Source organism: Triplophysa rosa, linkage group LG16 (genome assembly GCF_024868665.1).
Source record: "Triplophysa rosa linkage group LG16, Trosa_1v2, whole genome shotgun sequence".
NCBI classification, from domain to species: Eukaryota; Metazoa; Chordata; class Actinopteri; order Cypriniformes; family Nemacheilidae; genus Triplophysa; species Triplophysa rosa.
In genome coordinates, this window is record NC_079905.1 from 1,024,861 (window position 1) to 1,044,357 (window position 19,497).

A 19,497-nucleotide genomic window follows, 5' to 3' on the forward strand; every position below is an offset into this window, starting at 1 on the left:
GGATAGATAGACTGCAGTTATGTCAAAACAGATTGGGAATGTCTGTTATGAAGAGCTCGTGTGTTTCATTTCCGTTTTTACAGTTTAATATTTGGTCTTAAGAAATTTTCAGGATTCAATCTAACTGGGGTTTTTCTAATACTTACAATACAAACGTGGACATAAAAATATGTACTTTGTACGAAGTGATTCAAGAGCACACAATTAAGTCATAAAGATTCTTTGGATAAGCAACCAAATATCATCTTAAGCTCATATACCCAGAGAGAAGAGTAACACAATGCCCCTGACAGTAAATAGTGCAGAAATTAATAAAGTTTTGTATTTTTGAGGCTGTCTTTCTGAAAGGTCTGACAGTAAGTGTCAGCATATAAATACAGTCTTTAATGTTGAAATGGTGAATTATTAATGATTTCTTAACGACCAAATAAAGATCAAACTTCCAACTCCAGTGCTGCAAATGTGTTTATAGTATGTCGAACTTGAACTTAACAAAGGTGAACTGTAATGTATTGAAATACAAATTATGAAACACGTCTTTCTCTGATGTCACAGGAGAAAATCACTGATTAATTTATACATTCGATTAAAAAAACAAATCTTAAAAGCAACTTTTAAAAATCAAATCAACATTACATGAATACAAAGAAAATGTGTTGTCACACAAGTAAACATTTTAAACATAAGGTGCGATTACGCCATGCCATAATTACTGTAATTACCATAATTAAACATGTAAAATTGTTCTGGAAGAACAATTACAGCTTGTGGGCCGGGAGTCTCCTGAGAGTTACCACGCGTACCACACTGTACCACGTGACCACTGCAAATCTCGTGAGAAACCACAGAAAAAAGTGTTTTTTACAATTGCCATAAAACACACACAAAGCACATCACGTGGTGTTATCTCCAAACAACGGTAATTATGAAGCTGCGTGAATGCAGCAGTATACAAACATTTTCAAAACTATAAAAACAATGAAACTGCAAATTTTATAAACAAAATCCAGTACAAATAAAGAAAACAACTCTCAGTTTGTCTCGAGAGTGTAGAGTAGTCAGAGTGTTCGTGATGAATCTTCTCTCATGTTTGTGAATCAGGTTGAGTTTCGTCTGCTTCTCTATTTTTATCAGTCTTTTGTGGATTCAGAGGATTCATTTCTTGATCGCCTGCTGCATTCTGAGTTTGGAACAAGACAAATACTTTAAACAACAACAACATGTACGACAGCATCTCAGTCCTGCACCTGCAGAGTTTCCAGCACTGCACTTATGAGACGTCTCTTTATATCACCTGATTCTCTTTCAGCTCATCTCTAGAGATTTACTGACAATAAATCAACATCTGGCTGACGAGGACGGTCCAGTAAATCAGATTCAGTAACTGCAAAACATGTTTATCTGCACTGATGCTCATTTAACAGTAGCCATGTTTTCCATGCTAGTGCGAACTGTCAACAAACACTTGTCATCATTCCATAATGCACAGCGCAGCTGACTACGGCAGCTGGTTTAGTCCAAAAAAGTGCAGTACTTTTTTGCATCACCACAAACGAACCGCTCCAGGGTTCGTTTGAAAGCGTAGCTAGACCACATCTTCAAGGAGGTCTCGGTATGCTTTTTTGGTCCGCTTTTGGTGCGCACCTGAGTGCGATCGCTGTATTCACACGTGCCCATACCGCACCAAGAAGGAAAACGAACTCTAGTGCGATTCAACCGTATACTAAATGAGTCAAGAGTCAGTTTATATTAGGAAAGTATGCATTCCCTGATGAAGGGTGCGTGTCAAAGCAAGGGCAGGTTGCATATCAGATCTCATTGGTTCATGTCCTGGACTGGTTTGTGTTAAATAAGGTAGACATTCAAAATGTGCAGCGCTGTAGTCCTCCAGGATCAGAACTACTACTGTATATATTATTTATACATCATCTCTCAAATCTTTAAAAGTAGTTTCATTGTGAATATATGTCCTTATATTGTGTGCAACCTCACATGTGATACAAACCTGATTCTGGGGTGATTCAGTAGGCGCAGCTTTTTTACACTTTGCTGGAATCTGTGTTAATGACAAAACAACATTTTAAACAATATTTTGTTTTGGGACGGTTCTGTAAAAGTGCATAAACAGTACTGAGGACACACTGTATACATTGCCCACCCCAGTGAAATGCAATTTTGTTTATCTCAATGATGAATCTTTATGATTGGAGACTTTTATTTGAGGAAAAAAATAATCATGGGTGACTTTCACCCTTGCAAATAGAATAGACCCGTTTTTACCAATCAGTAACTAATGACATTTTCCATTTGAATTTAGGAGGGTAAAAACGAAAAGAACACAACTGCACTGTGTAGTGTTTAAAAGTGTGGAAAAAAGAAACGTTTAGTCAAAACAAACTGAATGTTAGTTTGCAACCCAGTCTGACAGCAGTTCTATTTAGAATCTATTGATTTGTGTTTTATAGACATGAATCGACCTTTTTTCATGTGACTTAGCACGACTTCTTTTGTATCACTCAGCACAACTTTCTATACACATACCCCGTGTGAATATACATTTATATATTTATAACTTGTCATCAGGGGAAGTTGTACATATTTTATGAGGTGGCTATAAGCCCTTACCCCACCCAAACCCTGAAATCATAATACAACGTACGAATGAGACCGTATGAATTTACACAAATGAGCCACCTTGTAAAATAGGTACGAATTCCCATCAGATTGCGTTGATATATATTTATACATCGAATATACAGCATATTAAAATACATTACATTGAAAGTCATGCTGAATGACACGACAAAAAGTCATGCCGAGGGACACAAAAAAAGGAGAAATTCATGTCAATAAACACAAATCACTAGATTAAATTTTGTGACGAATCGTGAGACTGTGTTGTAGTTTGACAAAGTCTTGTTTGAAACAAATTGTCCGTATTAAATCCATGATCACTGTCATATCAGGCAGTGCAACATAAACAATGGCATTACCAGTTTAACTGTACATCACAAATCAATAAGATTTACATTATATGTCACAAACCTGACAACACTGCAGATCCTTTTTGATCCCTGTGAGTTCAGAGCAGTGGAGGAAAACATCGTCAGATTATTATTAAAACATTTAGAATATTACAAATTATAGATTTATATAGATGGCTGGTTTAATCTAGGTGAATATAGTTATAAATGAGTGATATCTTCTGTCACACCACAGTCTATGTGTGAGATACATGAATCCTCACATCACACTTACACATTTCAACTAAACCTACACCAAATCATTTCATGGACTATAATGCATCATGCATTGCACCTAATGCAATAACCATCCATTACCAAATTTGCATACCTATATGTGCGCTATGTGGTTGATCCATTATACATACACGTTCATGTGTACACCTACATATTTAATGTGTATATTCAACGTCTAATGTGTATATTGTGTATATACTGTGCTACATGTATAATGTAGATTGTCTTTTTTGTACAGTCTGTCTAGTTATACTTTACACTGTTTGTCTGCACTACATACTGTCACTTAAGTCTGTAAAGTCATACGGTTGTTTGTAATAACAGTTAACTGCATTCTACTTTGTATGGAGTACGCACCCAAGACTTTCACGTGGTGATGTGACAATAAACGTGATTTGATCATTTATTTCCTGACAGGGGTGTGTGATAATGAGAGTGCCAAATATTTGTACAGATTTGTGGCACTGGCCATGTTTATAAAGATCATTTACTTAAAAACAACAAGAATAATGTTATGTCTTAAATAAAAATCAGTTTGTACTCACAGGGTGAAAGGAAGATTATAATCACCACCAATGCAGTGAAGAGGCTTTCAGAGGAAAACACGATGATTCTCAGATCCCCCACCAGACCTTCACCATTAACTGAGAAGAACAAGGAAAAAATATCTTACACTGGAGACAAATTCTTCAATATCTCTCAGCTTTAATACACAAGTACTTTACACGATCACTTCTATACTGTATCTACTCTTGTTTTACTCTTTTCTGTATCTTTACTCAGTAAAGGAACAAATAAACACAGTATATGGTCAAAAGTATGTGAGCACTTCATTAATGATTTTAGCTATTCCAGTAAATCCAGTGAAAACAATCATTTCTACAATCTTCAGAATTATGTGCTGATAACTTTGTGGCAAGAGATTAGGGAGGAGCTCTTGAAATGTTCCAGCATGATGGAACTGTTTGCTCACCAACATCAGTGTCTGACCTCACCGATGCTACTGTCCGCACACAGTTCTGTTCACCAAATGAAACTGTTTCCACAGAACTGACTGGAATAGCCAAACCTGTTTAGAAGCGAGTGTCCACATACTTTTGCTTGTATATTGTAATGCTGGTTTAATTTCACCATGAACCTAATGGGTTATGAAAACATTTTCTCACGGTTTAACTTGATAAAGTGTAGTGTTTACTCACGTGTTTTCAGAACCAGTTCAGTCATCAGTCCAACAGCACTGAATATAACAACACCAACTGATCCAAACACATACACTGCAGTGATACGGGTAAAACCTGTAAATGAATACATGTAACATTTAATGTTTATGGAGACTTACAAATAGTTTTATCAAGTGTGTCTCATCACATCATCTAATGCTCTATACATGCACTTGAGGCGTCACAGATGTTTGATGGCTTTGATCACATACTGAAAATGTGTCGCGCACGCATGGGCAAGTGAAAACACCTCATGTGTGGGTATCGGTACAGGCACTGAGCTTGTTTTGCTACATTTATTCACTTTCATGACCTGGTTTGTGTTCTACCAAAGCCTTTTGTACACCTTCAAAACTCAGAACAGTAGCTCCGCGTATCAAATTCAAGACTTTAACACTGGCTCACAGTTTCTGGGTGCATAATACTGTTTAAGTCTTACAAGTTAGTTAAATACTGTACATACATACATATGCTACATACATATACATTATTCATTTGGCAGATGCTTTTATCCAAAGTGACTTGCAAGTAGCAGAGCATTTAACATCTTGTCATTTAGTTTTATGCAAGTAACATTTAGTTACATAAAATCTTACACTGGTCTAATTTAAGATGAAAAAGACTGATGAGCCCCCGGCTAAAACCATGTGTACACCGGACGTGACCGGCGCGAATCGACACGACACACGGCTTGTTCTAAAGAGATTATTGCAGTGTGGACAGAATTTTCGATTATAATGGGTTCTAATGCGTTCTATTGCCTTTTGTGGCATCGCGCCGCGTCCGGTGTAGACACGATGTAACTTTTTTATCATGATCTGTGTTCTGCAGATTGCAGATTCAACAAGTGGCCTGACTATCTCGTGTTAGAGCAAATTTTAATCGATGTTTTTATGAACAGGCAATAAGTAAAGCTAGAGGTTTCCGAAAATCATTCAAACCCACTGGAGAAAAAGAGATGCTGAAGAACCCGTTCCCTTCCTTATCTCGGCTAGTATCTGACTGTTTGTGAGTCTCACTCATGTACACATCAATTTTCTCAGTTATTGCCGTCCAAACCTTGTGTTTTTTTATTTGCATTGTAATCATTATATTTGTTCAAGTACATAGATTTGACACGATTGTATTCCTCTAAAATGCAGACACTAAAACCACACTTTTTTAAACTTTAACTCACTCCTACAGGGGACTCATGAACAGTCATAGGCCTCGTTCACACTGTACCCAAAATAAAGTCGACAGTCCTGTATTTGAAGTTCAGTTCAGTTATTTATGGGTGTGACAACCGTATTCTATAACCGAACCAACTTTTAAATGAGATATAAATCACAATAAATAAGATATAGAGTATAACACTACAAGAATATAAAACCTTAAACATGATACTGAATGATTGAATGAAGGTTTATGATGAAATGCTAAATATAATGTATGATCAGATGTTTTTAGAAAGGGAGTTGCAGTTGTTGCCGATTAATTGTTCAAATTGCTGACAACTCATCCTCTTCTAATTGTCTGTTAAAAAAACTCAAATTAAAATGTACTATATCACAATCTGCTTGTTAAGCCTGACGTCACGCACCACCATCTATCATTTCCTGGTCCAACCGCCAGGAAATAATGCCATAGGAAAACAACAAAAATGCTAATAAACACTCATGGCGTGAGGTAAAACTGCCAGGCCACTTTTCGAATCTAGAGCAGTTGACAGTTTATTTGTTTCCATGGCAACACAGATCATAACAAAAAGTTAGCCAGGGGGACATTAGTATTACTATTACTATTACTTCTTAGACCACTCCAAAATCTTTGTGCAAATTACTTAAAATGTAAATACCAGTTTAAACAGAGAAAATAAGACTAGTCTTAAACAGATTTATGCAAAGGGCCTCAGGTGTGTTTTCCCTCTCGCCATCAGTAACTAAACAAGACCTAAAGGCTTGAGAAGTCAGACTACACCACCAGTGAGCAGAAATCTTTAAAGAAGATGACGGATCTGCTGCACATTTTGTCAGATCAACATGGGATGAGTAAATAATGTCCAAATATTTTAGGGGACTGCTTTATGAAACTGGAATTAATGCAAACTAGAATCGATAAAAATTCCTTCAAAAAACAGATTTGTTTCACACGAAGCAAGGTTTGCGAGTAAATACTTTCATAGCTGTCATTTTACCGTCCTGAAAAGTTAATGGGTGATTAAAACATGAGAGTAAAGTATACAGTATGACTTAACAGTTGACTTCAAACACAACCTGAGAAAATGTTTTCCCACCAATGATTCAATATTGCTTGACTAAGAACCATTAGAGAGAAATATTAGCTAGAGACCACAAACACACATCAGATGAGAAGAGAGGATGAATCAAATATGATCATTTTCTTCATTGGTGAACGATGAATAATTTAACGAGAAGTAAAAACATAATGACAATAAACAAGCTGCGAATAGATAAAACATTATAAAGATATAATGATCAAAGCAAATGATCAATACTGTACCCCAATCTTGAAATGACATTAAACAATTCCAAACTGTCCATATTACTTGAAGAAACCCAATCGTACAGGCCCATCCAACACGATCTGTACATGAAGAATAAAACATTATTATAACCTTCATAACAACTCAAATCTATTTATATTGCCACAGATTTTAACTCCTCGATTTATTTAAAAAACGAATTTAGTATGCATATTTTTAGTAGAAACACAAGACAATGGTCACAGACATTTAAAGCTATTCAAAGGGAATGTTTTCGTTCATAACACTTTGAAAACATGTTCTTACCATTTTCTTTCTCCAGTGCTGTGATGTAGAAATAGATCAGTACTGCATTCATGAAACACATTAAAACGATCCACACTAATCTCCTGACCAAAGGTGAACCTGGAAACAAAACCATTTACTGAATTAAACTGCATTAAAGGAAAAGACCCTTTAAAATCATGATCATCTTCTCATAAATGTCCACAGCAAATGAACATAGAGGATCATGCTACTGAAGAACTGGAAATATTTTACTCTTATTTAACACAACATGCAAACTCAATGATTCATGATGACTAATGACACATGCATTAATACATCTTGTCATACGGGTTTATCTCTGTATTCATAATAGGGTCAGATGGTAATTCAAATACTTACAGCCCATCTGATCCCCACACACAATATTCCAGTTATATCTGGTTGCTGATGTTATAACAGGCAAAACTGCAACAATGAAGAAACCTAAAAACAGCAGAGCGATTCTATTAAAACACATTCTGCGCTTTACTGACAGACACATCTGACAACAGATTCACATCACACAAATACATGAACATCAATGCATAATGTGTGTGTTTAAGTGATTGACCCACGAACAACTCAATGACAACAGACAGTATAATATTCATCAGGCACTTCATTTACTCAACTCAACATGAAACTGGAAATAATTCAATTATTTTTCCCAAAAGCAACAACAAGTTGTTAAATTTCTTCTGATTGATCTCAGACTATTATTCTTTTACAAGACAAGGCGTGAAATATTAAAATAATCACAGATCAGCAACGACATTATAAACCCCCTACAATACATAATATAATCTAGATCCCCTGTGCTGCCAAAACAGCTCTGATGTGTCGAGACATGAACTTCTCAAGACCTCTAAACATGTCCTGTGGTATCTGACATCAAGACATGACGAGAAGATCCTTTAAAGATCTGCACAGTGGGCCTCCGTGAACCAGATCTGCTGGTCCACCACATCATATAGATCCTGAAATGAATTGAGTTCTGGAGAAGTTAGAGGCCAAGACAACACCTTGAATCTTCATCATGGTCCTCAAACCATTCCTGAACACTGTGTGCAATGTGACGGTGTAAATGATCCTGCTGAAGGGTTCTGCGTCTCCAAACATGTACGAGAAACCGTACATCCACATGAGTGCCAAAGGTGTGCCAGCAGAACACCGCCCTGAGCATCACACACCCTCCACCGGCCTGACGTCTAACTCATCCCCATGTATTCAACACACACGCATCCGTTCATCCACCTGATCTAAAAGAAAATCAGGAAATCTTCTGCTGCAAGGTCCAGTTCTGATGCACACAGTCCGCTGTAGATGTTTTTTTGATGATGAAGGGGTCATGGTGGGCACTCGGTCTGCATCTAGGCAGCTCCGCACGCAGAAAACTGTGATGCTTTGTGTGTCTAACATCTTTCTATTACATTCTTCAGCAATTTAAGCGATAGCACAGCAGCTCTTCTGTGTGATCGGTCCACACGGGCCTTCATTCCTCATGCACATCCATGACCCTCAGGTGCCCATGACCGGTTCACGCTTGTCCTTCTTTGCATCACTTTTGAGCAACTACTGTATACCAGGAACACACAAGACTTGCCATCTTGAGGATGATCTGACCCAGTTGTTTAGCCATCATTATTTGGCCCTTGTCAAAATCACTCAGATCCCACCCCTTGACAGGCGACATCATAACAATATAATCAATGTTATTCACTTGTTTGTCAGTGGTTTAATGTTGAGGCTGATTAGTGTATAATCAACATTATAGAAATATATAAGTTCATAAAATCCTTCACATACAGTAAGAGGGTACATTCGTTTGATGGGTTGCACATGGATGGGGCTCACACCCTCTCTCTAAGAGCTTCCATGGATTGATTTAATAATCAAATTATAATGGTAAACACAGAATAAATGTAGTACTGTATCATTAATAGCAATGCTAAACATAGTAAAGATACAAATCCAACCATGTCCTTAAAACAAGGCTGACAGGATTAGATTCTCCCTTTGAACTATTTTTTATTTATTAACATAATAAAAAATGTCTGTTTCAATAAATATGACAAGTTATTATAAACTTCTTATTGCTTATACACAGGTAATGAATCAGATGAATTAGTATCATCACACACTGCTTTGATTCACCATCAGTTCTGAAAAATATCAACCTGTTTTCTCTGGTTTCGCTAAATATGGTTTTAAATACTAATATTGTTTTTTTTACTATTTCACGTGAATGAATTAATATACTGTAGATTATAAAAATGATCTCACCTCCGGTGGCTGATTCAAATGTGAAGAACAGTAGGACGAATTGTAAAGATGGCAGAACATAAAAGATTATACCAGCCACAACAAGGAATATAGTGTCTATCCGCTGGCTCAATTTCACAGTGATCTTAAGCAACACTGTATAAAAAAAGAAAACAAAAATTAATAAATGGATTCAAATGTTTTGAATTAATGTCATCAACGTTTATCGTTACAGATTTATTTTAAAAAAAGAACAGATGATGAAATAATAAATAAACCGTGTGGTAAGAAACATAAACAGACCTTTTATGAGCAATATCAGCATAATTAGAGCAAGACTATTATTTTAAACAGATTATCTGCCTCCTTAAATCTTTTAATGCATTTTCATATCAAATGTGATCTAGTTACATTTGTTCAAACAACGAACAAAAACCTTTAATTACCCTTAATAACTGATGCTTTTTTAGAACAGTGTCTTTTCTCAAATCCTTAAGATGAATATACGATTATTCTCTGAATCTTGCAATAAAATACTTGACATATGTGATCAAAAGTAAAGTACTGCATATGGATGTATGAAGTGGTGAAAAAGATGGAACTGCTTGTGATGTTGGCCAACAGTTCCTCACAGTCTCTCTATTCAGTTAGGCGTGATGGTTGACATCAGTTAAGCTTCACAGACCACGGCCCAGTCATGCAGATTGGCCTCACACAACATTAGGAAGATGTTAGCTCTGATGTCAGCTACAGGACGATCACTGACTCTGTACCCCTACACCTAATTTTGTACCCCTACACACATTGTTGCCTTTTTATTGATTTGACTGCTTTTACTGTTTTCATTTGTAAGTCTCTTTGGATAAAAAAAATCTGCTATATTAACAATTGTAAATGATTTCACTAACTCTGGTTTCTGAACACACTGCAGCACAAAACAGCTTTCATAATAACAGATAGCAGTTCTCCTAAATACTGTTTAATGGAAAATATCAATGCTGACATCAAATATTTTCGTTTTAAAAATAAGGACCACAGTGTTCGGAGACACTTAATTGTATATTTTCACTTTAATTTGAACATCTACACTGTTCCTCAAAACATTGAGATGCATGCATGTGTTAAAATATCTTTACAGAAAACCCCACGTTCATGTCTTAAAGCCTATGTTGTAAGCAGCCATCTTTCTCCCAGTAGGATTTTTAAAAGGAATAATTGTCGTATTGCCACCAAAAATGTCTGGTCTCCATGTATGTAAATAACTGACTACATTCAAAAGGTTTCACTGTACTCTACACCCTGCCCCTGGAGATCGACTGTCCAGTAGAGTTTAACTCCAACTTGCTCCAACACACCTTTGCATTTTCCAAGTGATCATGACGACCCTGATGAGCTGATTTAGGTGTGTTTGATTATGGTTGAGGCTTAACTCTCTATGACAGCCGATCTCCAGGAGCAGGTTCGGCCACCTCTGCTCTCTACACTATAGTCTGAAGATCACTGTTCCATCTGATGACGTGAACGACAAGACTGACAGTCTTGACCATCATGACATCACCGATATGCTTAAGACTACAAAACCTGTCTGTCTTGCCCTGAAGCTCAACATTGATATGTCCACGACTGGTCAATCACCACAGTCATCCAATATAAGAGATCAATACTACACAGCTCTGGTATGATATCTCTTCTATCATGCACAGGTATGAAATGTTGACCGCGTCATAAACTTACCTAGTTTATAAATGCTTATTGTTATTTGTTATTCGTCTAATAAAACATGAATTCATGGTATGTGTTGGGAGGAATCTCAGAAAAATACTACTCACCATAAATGATATAGATGAGGCATAACAGAAGCACTATTACAAAGAGGGAGATTATCATGGCTCTGTCAGACGCAGTGTAATTCAGACTTTTCTCCCAAGCAGATTTGAAAAGAACTAGAAAAATGAACAAAGAAAAAATGATCAGTGCAGCCAAAATATAAATACAGCAGAATTACAGACCACACTTCATGTTTAACAGATGATTCATATGCACAGCACTATATACTGTACACTGACAGTGTCAGCGCGAGTGTTAATGTATAGCACACTTTGACTTCTTATACAGTATACTGCTTATAACACTAGATACGGCCACAAAATATGTTTAGATGTAAGTAAAATTTTTGAATTCAACTCAGTCAAGTCTAATAAAATATAACATGCTGTTTTGTCTTACATTTATTGCAGTTGTTAACTTAACCAGTTGCAGTTAAATCTATTTTATAAGAGTAATCATGAATTGTGATCAAGGATTTAGCACTGAACACAAAGAATTCAAACTGACATAATTCAAACACCACCAGAAATATACAGCAGCACCATATGATACAAATAAAGGTTTTAGTTAATTCAGCAAATTACACCATTTCAAATCTGACTGTTAACAAAATCTGTATTATTGTGTTCATGATAAGTGCTGCTTGTATGTGCTTACCTGAATAAACAACAGTTGAGAAAGAAATATAATCTGTACGCAAACTCCAATTCAAATGTGTTCTAAGTTTGCCTGTAAAACAGAAAATACAGTGTATGTCACGATTAAATATTATAATTTAACTCCAAAACACTGAAGATAAATTACTGGGGATTTTATTTAGCTTGCTTCATATGCTGACATACAGTATGTGCAGTCTGACCATCTGGGTTTTATGAATATTTTCATGATCTCTCGTGATAAAATGATAATCATTAGAAGTGAATCGAACCTGTAAACTGTTCTTTATATGGAGCAGTAAACAGTAACATGAGAGGTCTGACAATGTAAAGGGCACAGCAGAAGACTGTCTCATTCACTGATCCTGAAACAACAACACGTACATCATGACAATTAACTGGTGTATAAACAGGAGGAACATCTGAGAAGACTGAAATATATTAAATCAATGAATTGATATAATGACAAAATTAAAGTGAGTCAAGTCTAAGAATTAAAGTGTAAGAACAATGGGTCAACATTGTGTCTACTTATGTGAAACAGATCCAGCAATATGTCAAAAACACAGACCTTCTGAAACACCCCAAAAGACAAATGCAAAGAACATGATGATATTTGGACAGAAGACCAGAAACATCTGAAGACGGAGAGCTGTGTCTAGAAAGATAATACAAATGAGTCAATCAGTCAACTGAGTCAAGCATCATGAGTTGCAAGACTAATGTTGTTTAGTTACTATATTTCTGCGATGTTCAAGCATGAACAAGCATTTGGACAAACTGGATTGTACTGTAACTTCTACTTTGGACTTTACACATATAACCATTTCACAAACACACACAAACATGTTAGTATTGTTGGGAATCAATGCTGATACTGTTCTGTGTTAAGTCTGACTCCATGACCTCATTTTTTTCTAAAATGGCCACAAAACATGTTGAGATGTAATTATTAATTGGTATTAGATTCAATCAAGTCTTAGACAACTGACCCTACATTTCATATTTTCATCTTAATCCACTGCATCTTAAAATTTTATATAAAAGTATTTTTGTATTGTGATCAGAAATTAAGAACTGGACATGTAGAATCTGACAAGAATGACATCATCAGAAACATAAAGCAGCACCACATGATACTAATAAAGACTTCATATAATATTCAGAAATGTATTAATGCAATATCGCTTGAGTAGGGGTGTGATATGGCTCTATATCAGCATGGCTGTGATTAGGCCAGAGGCACGAGCAGGGCCGCATTAAGGCTGTAAGGGGCCACTGGGCTTTACCTCTTGAGGGGCCCTTAATCCACCAGAATTACAGCCTACATTCACACAATCTTAATAACCACATTTATTTTGCAGAAATCTTAACAAAATATCTAAACCAAGAAGTCATGTAAAATATACACAAATATCACTGCATTAACTACGTGTTTGTGTTTATGTAAAAATAAATGATTTGGGCTGCGTTTCCCGATAACGTTGTCTCTTAGCGCGCTATGAAGACTCTAAAGGTACACCTTAACACCAGTTATACCTTTTCTAGGCGTGTTTCCCGAACTTTACCTTAGGAGGTTACTTTCTTACATCTCACGTTACCAGGTGATGTCCATGGCTGTGGTGCTGAATTAATGGACATCCATCGCTTGACAATCAATTATTCATTCTACAGGGACTGCTTCACTGCGTTATGTGAGGTAGCGCTGTTCTTTATCAAATAAGCACTTTAGAAATAGTTGAAGTTGCATGTATTAGGACTCATAGGATAAAAATAATCCAAATTGCAAACTAAATCCACCCATGGAGATGTGGCGAGGAAGGCGGGACGGGAGCCGTGGGGCGGGGCCGGTGGCGTGAGTGATAATGGAAAGCAGCTGTGCGTGCGCCGGTCCCGCATCGCCCACGGAGGAGATTGGGAGCATAAAGGGAGGAATCGACGGGACTGCCAACGAGAGAGGACCGGGCCCGGACATACGTTAAGTTTTGTTTATGTTTGTGTGGCCGGCAGTCGTCCGTGAGGGGCTGCCGGCCTGTTTTGCTGTTGTTTATTGTTTATTTATTTTTGATTAAAATGTTTGAATGTTCGCCGGTTCCCGCCTCCTTCCTTCCGTTTTATTGAGTTTTATTACAGGAGATTATTTAATGAGTGTGTATTTAATGATTATTGTGAAATAAGTGTGCGAACCCGCAATCTCATGCCCAAATGTATCAACCCGCTACACTAACTGGCAGTATATACTGTATGCTCATTTAAATCAAAGGTTCTCAAACTTTGGGTCATAAGGAGGGTCACGCAAAGCCACTTGCTGTTGCGGTGCAATAAAAAAAATATTCCACCAACAACCAATTAGACTTGAATAGAATAGAATAGAATAGAATGCCTTTATTGTCACTGTACGCATGTACAATGAAATTAAAAAAAGGTCCATTTCAGTGCAGTCAAACATAGTCAAACATTGCAACAAACAGTGTAAAGAATAAAGAATAGTAGAGGAGTATGAACATTTGTAAATATAAATACGGTACTATATACAATGTTAAATATATGTAAAAATATTGCACATTATATATATATATATATATTGCCCATTCGATATGAAACATTGCACATTGTATGGTATTACACAGAAGGTGAGGTTCTTAACAGTGTTTAATAGTGACTAAAGAGAGTCTGGGGGTTGGGGTGATTGGACTAAGAGCAGTGCATGTGAGAGTTCAGGACAGTTATTGCCTTTGGGAAGAAGCTGTTTTTAAATCTATTTGTTCTGGTCTTAATGCACCTGTAGCGCCTACCTGAGGGCAACAGTTCAAACAGGTCAGAGCCAGGATGGGAACTAGCTTTGGTGAGGATTTTAGCTCTGTTGAGGCAGCGGGAGGTGTAAATGTCCATCAGGGAGGGGAGAGGGCAGTCAATGATCTTCTGTGCTGCCTTTACTACTCTCTGGACCCTCCCCTTGTCTACAGCGGTGCAGCTGCCGTACCATACTGTAATACAGTATGTCAGCAGGCTCTCGATGGATGAGCGGTAGAAAGACAGCAGTAGATTAGAGTTTAGTTTATACTTCCTGAGGATTCTCAGGAAGTGTAACCGCTGCTGAGCCTTCTTGCAGACAGCCATGATGTTCTCTGTCCAGGAGATGTCGGCTGAGATGAGAACGCCGAGAAACCTAAAGGTGTGGACCCTCTCCACACACTCGCCATTGATATAAAGGGGGGCTGGGTCAGTGCTATGCTTCCTGAAGTCAACAATGATCTCTGTTGTTTTCTTGGTGTTCAGAGCAAGGTTATTCTCTGTACACCAGACTGCCAACTTCAGGACCTCTTCTCTGTAAGCTGCCTCGTCACCCTTGGAGATGAGTCCGACCATTGTAGTGTCGTCTGCAAACTTGACGATGAGATTGTCATTGTGGGCCAGACTGCAGTCGTGGGTGTAGAGGCAGTACAGGAGGGGACTCAGCACACAGCCCTGTGGGGAGCCGATGCTCAGCGTGCAGGTAGAGGAGAGGTGGGGGCCAAGTCTCACAGTCTGGGGTCAGTTGGTTAAAAAGTTCACAAGTTTATTGTGCTTGGACACTGGATTAATCACACATATCAAGGGGAATAATATAAACAAGTATGCCATAATTGTGCAGCCCTACAATAAGGTACAGTATATTGAAATTAAACTTAGTAGGCTAAAAGGGAGTGAATGTGTGTGTTTTTCCCTATTTTCTATTAAAGAGGTGTGCCATGAGATAACCGACTTTTGATTATACCTGTGTTTGGGAACCCCTAATTTATATTATCATAATATACTGTATGTTGCTATAGTGTCTTTATTTATTCAATAAAAGCACAGAACGCGGAACATATAACAGCTATAGCAGAAAAAACACCTAGAGCTGAATTTAGGGGCTTCTCCGTTGAATTTGTCTTGACAGGTTTTCACGGATTAAATGTCTTTGATTTAGCAAAAATATTCGCTGCAGTTTGACTAAACTTCCTACCGCAATCTTTCTCTTTAAATATACTCTAAATTCTTTGGTTTGCCAGCTGATGCACCTTTAGATAATAAAAAAACAACCAGTGTGACAATTATATTCTTTGCATGAAAACACATCAAAATACTGGTGTATTTAACTTAAAATTACAATTGTATTTGTATAGACTGCGATGTAAAGAAGCTCTTTTTACACAGTGGCTACTAGTGGGGTGAACTCTTAACAGTGATAAGGTATAGCTAAGAGCCCCTTACAGAAGGTTACTTAACAGGTTTCGGGAAACACATATTAACCATAAGGTACAGCTTAAGGTATAACTTAAGAATGATTTAGCGATAAGAAGGTTTCGGGAAACGCGGCCCTGATTGTCTAATCATTTTTTATAGTTTTAAAATACTAATTAATCATATTACAGTTTTTTGGAAAAATGATTTTAAAAAGATATAAACATTTTAACAATGTAACCTCAGGTTCCATAATTCATTATTGGCAGCAGCTATTTACACTAAGTTTAAATAGCAGTAGGTTCTGTTACACTAAGTGAAAATAGCAGCATTTCTTAGCATTATTGGGGCGGGTTTAGCAAAGTCTGCGGCAGGAGAGACAGTTGGAAGAGGAGCGGTGAGGGTCAAGTGCAAATAACACACACATGTCTTGTTGCAGAGTGACTTCGGGAGCCCGGAGAAAAGCAGCCAAAAAGCGGAAAGCTGAGAGAGAGAAACTGGTGTGAGGACTCGTGCGCGTATGCTGAACATTGTGAGAGAGTCTTGTCTTTATTTTTATAAATGTTTGTGGAAGCGCAGGAACATGCGCAGGAAGCGCAGGTTTTGTTTTGAAATTTGTCGCAGCATAAATAAATGCACATGCCCCAGTAATGCCGAACCTCCCTTCTTACTTTGATATGCTTTTTCATAAAATAAAATAGCTGTATTTTCTTTGGATTAAGTGTAAATAGTAGTCAGAGATGCTGTTGATAGCCTACTTATAAGTAGTGGCAGCTACTGTTTGCTCCTCAGTATTGTTGTGCATTAAAAATTATCCAATAGGCCTAATAACAGAGTTTTTTCAGTAATTTTCAACTACATTCTTAAATTTATTGAAAACAAATGTCTTCGTGATCTGATATGTGATGGAAAAAGGCAAAATAGCAAATCTGGCATGAGCTGGAATCGAAGCCTGGTCTCCTGCATCAATCTATACAGACTTAGAGTTCATTTATTGTCTCAGGTGTCATTTTTGTCAAAAACAAATTATGTGTTACTCACTGTACTGAAGAATGTCTCTTGTGAACATACCTGTGTTGTTTCTGCAGTAGATGAGAGAGCAGAAGAGAAGAGCAGATCCACATGCAGAAATACACAGAATCAACACCATTATTTGAAAACCTGACAAACCTGAAACACACACAAACATCAGTTACTGGACACAAGATATAATGATTATTTCCTTACAAATGTCATAAGTGCAGAAATAAAGCACAGAATAATTTACACACACTAAATGTCAATCCATCACAAGATATTCACAGACTGTGAAACATAAAATTTGCTGTTACACTGAGTCATTAGATTCAGTTGTGTAATACTGACATCTACTGCTGCTTATGAGAAATGGTCTTTGTAATAATTAAAGGAATAAATTTGTCATCATTTCCATCATTTCTTTCCAACATCTTATAACTGTTCTTTTAAAGGAACAAATGAGAAATTTAGAAAAAATGTTGATACTTTGTTACACGTTACACAAAAACATGATGCTGGTTGTCAGGGTTGTGGTTGGAATTAATATTATTGTAAAAAAAAATGAAAATACCGACTTAAAATTACTACCTAAACAACTAAATAAAGTGCGTAACACATAAAAAATGTGTGTATTTTTCTCACCCAGTTGTTGCAGTATTACAGTCGTGTTGTCTGAGAATCGTCCAGCAAACACGTGACACATGTAAAGTCCTTTATCTTCAGTTCTGACTCTCTTCAGTCTGAGAGAGAAGTTTCCTCTGTGGATTTCATCACTGAAGAACTCAACTCTGTCTCTGTATAGCTCATCTGATGCATCTGGAAAAATATAATTGTTTTGATAGAGCAGAACTGTGATGTGTTCATCTTTATCTGTTTTCTTCCATGAAACCTCTTCAAAGTGTTCAGGTGGGATGTGAGAGTCCACAGAGCAGTTCAGAGTCACATCTTCACCCACATACACAGATATGGAGCGATCTGATCCTGACACTATCAAACGCTCTGAAAGAAGTTCAAAGCATGAAGTAAATCTGATTCTCCATTTATTACTTCACAAACTGATGTTACAAAAAACAGTATTGATGTTATTGCTGTTGCTGGCCAAGAAAGAGTACACTTATTCCCCATTCACCCACTCTCTACTACAGGTGAACAGGTAGTGGGTAGATGTCCACTACAGTAAAAAGTAAAATATTTTTTCTAAAATCCTAATAAACACAATGTGAGGAAATGTATGTGATCAAACTCACCAACATCTTTAATTTCCAGCACAGTTTCACCAGACTCTTGTCCACTGTGAACCGTACATGTGTATTGTCCTTCATCTTCAGCCGTCACATTCTTCATCAGGAGAGAGAAGTTTCCCTGTTTAATGTTCTCAGTGAAGAAATGAGCTCTGTCATGATAATCCTCATGCTGGGCTTCTGGTCTAATATCTCCATCTTGATACAGATGAATGAGAGTCTGTGAGTCTGATCTCTTCCATTCCACCTCCAGATCCTCCAGTGATGAGAGTGACTCAACAGAACAGGGCAGAAGAACTGAACCTCCCAGAGGAACAACCAGAGGACCTGACGGACCCTTCACTGTGAACCCTAAACAATAAATAAACAAAACCTATTCACTAAATATAGTCATTTATTATGGCTTGCACATCTCACCTCGCCAAAAAAGTCTGTAAATAAACCAACAGAACAAGGCCATTTAACCACTGGTTCATTTTGAAAGAACCTGAAAATTGGTAAAAATTTCACAATACTTAAAAAAAGGTTTGTAAACATGTTAATTATTAATTCAAAAACTAGTTGTTTCTATAGAGAAACAGTAAGCGCACTGCAGCGAATTTTAGTTTCTCGTAGTAAGTTAAATGTGACTCGGTAAATATCACTCACCATCAGCGATGCGCAGCAATATTGACATTAAAAACAACTTAGGTGGGTACATTTTTAAATATACAAAATTAGACAAAATAATCATAAATTCTATAAATTGTCATTAAAAAGGTTTGCTGACGGACAACCATGTTCGTAAAATGTCGACAGACCAACTTTTACTTTCAGATTAGTTATTTAACTTTCACTTTTGAATCGTTGCAGGGGCTGGATCAGTGAAGAGATCAGGAAATAGTATTTGAGTTAAAATCGCACTACAATAAACACATACTGAGCACAGAACGTTAACTTTACCATATAATAAATTTAAAGCTGAGCAACACGACAAAAAAACATTAGATGTTCGCCGTAACAAAGGGTCTATAAACT

General features: G+C 37.0%; 1 protein-coding gene across 1 annotated transcript; it reads right to left on the reverse strand.

Annotated features, from left to right (window-relative positions):
• Positions 1–291: 291 nt before the first annotated feature.
• On the reverse strand, positions 292–19,282 carry LOC130566511 (uncharacterized). The gene is made up of 17 exons (XM_057353963.1): positions 19,129–19,282; positions 18,487–18,831; positions 17,882–18,238; positions 17,294–17,392; positions 12,588–12,674; positions 12,289–12,381; positions 12,018–12,089; positions 11,363–11,476; positions 9,555–9,689; positions 7,632–7,715; positions 7,272–7,370; positions 6,983–7,066; positions 4,460–4,555; positions 3,806–3,904; positions 3,046–3,074; positions 2,006–2,056; positions 292–1,180 (listed from the first exon to the last, which is right to left on the reverse strand). The coding sequence occupies exons 1-17, from the start codon at positions 19,211–19,213 to the stop codon at positions 1,085–1,087; spliced, it is 2,025 nt and encodes a 674-aa protein (XP_057209946.1). The 5' UTR covers positions 19,214–19,282; the 3' UTR covers positions 292–1,084.
• Positions 19,283–19,497: the final 215 nt, after the last annotated feature.

Coding starts and splice junctions, on each gene's coding strand:
- LOC130566511 (XM_057353963.1), bottom strand. CDS start 19,213: ATGATTATTTTGTCTAATTTTGTATATTTAAAAATGTACCCACCTAAG. Junction 3,905..4,459: donor TGAACTGGTTCTGAAAACAC/GTGAGTAAACAC, acceptor TGTTCTTCTCAG/TTAATGGTGAAGGTCTGGTG. Junction 2,057..3,045: donor AGGATCTGCAGTGTTGTCAG/GTTTGTGACATA, acceptor TCATTAACACAG/ATTCCAGCAAAGTGTAAAAA.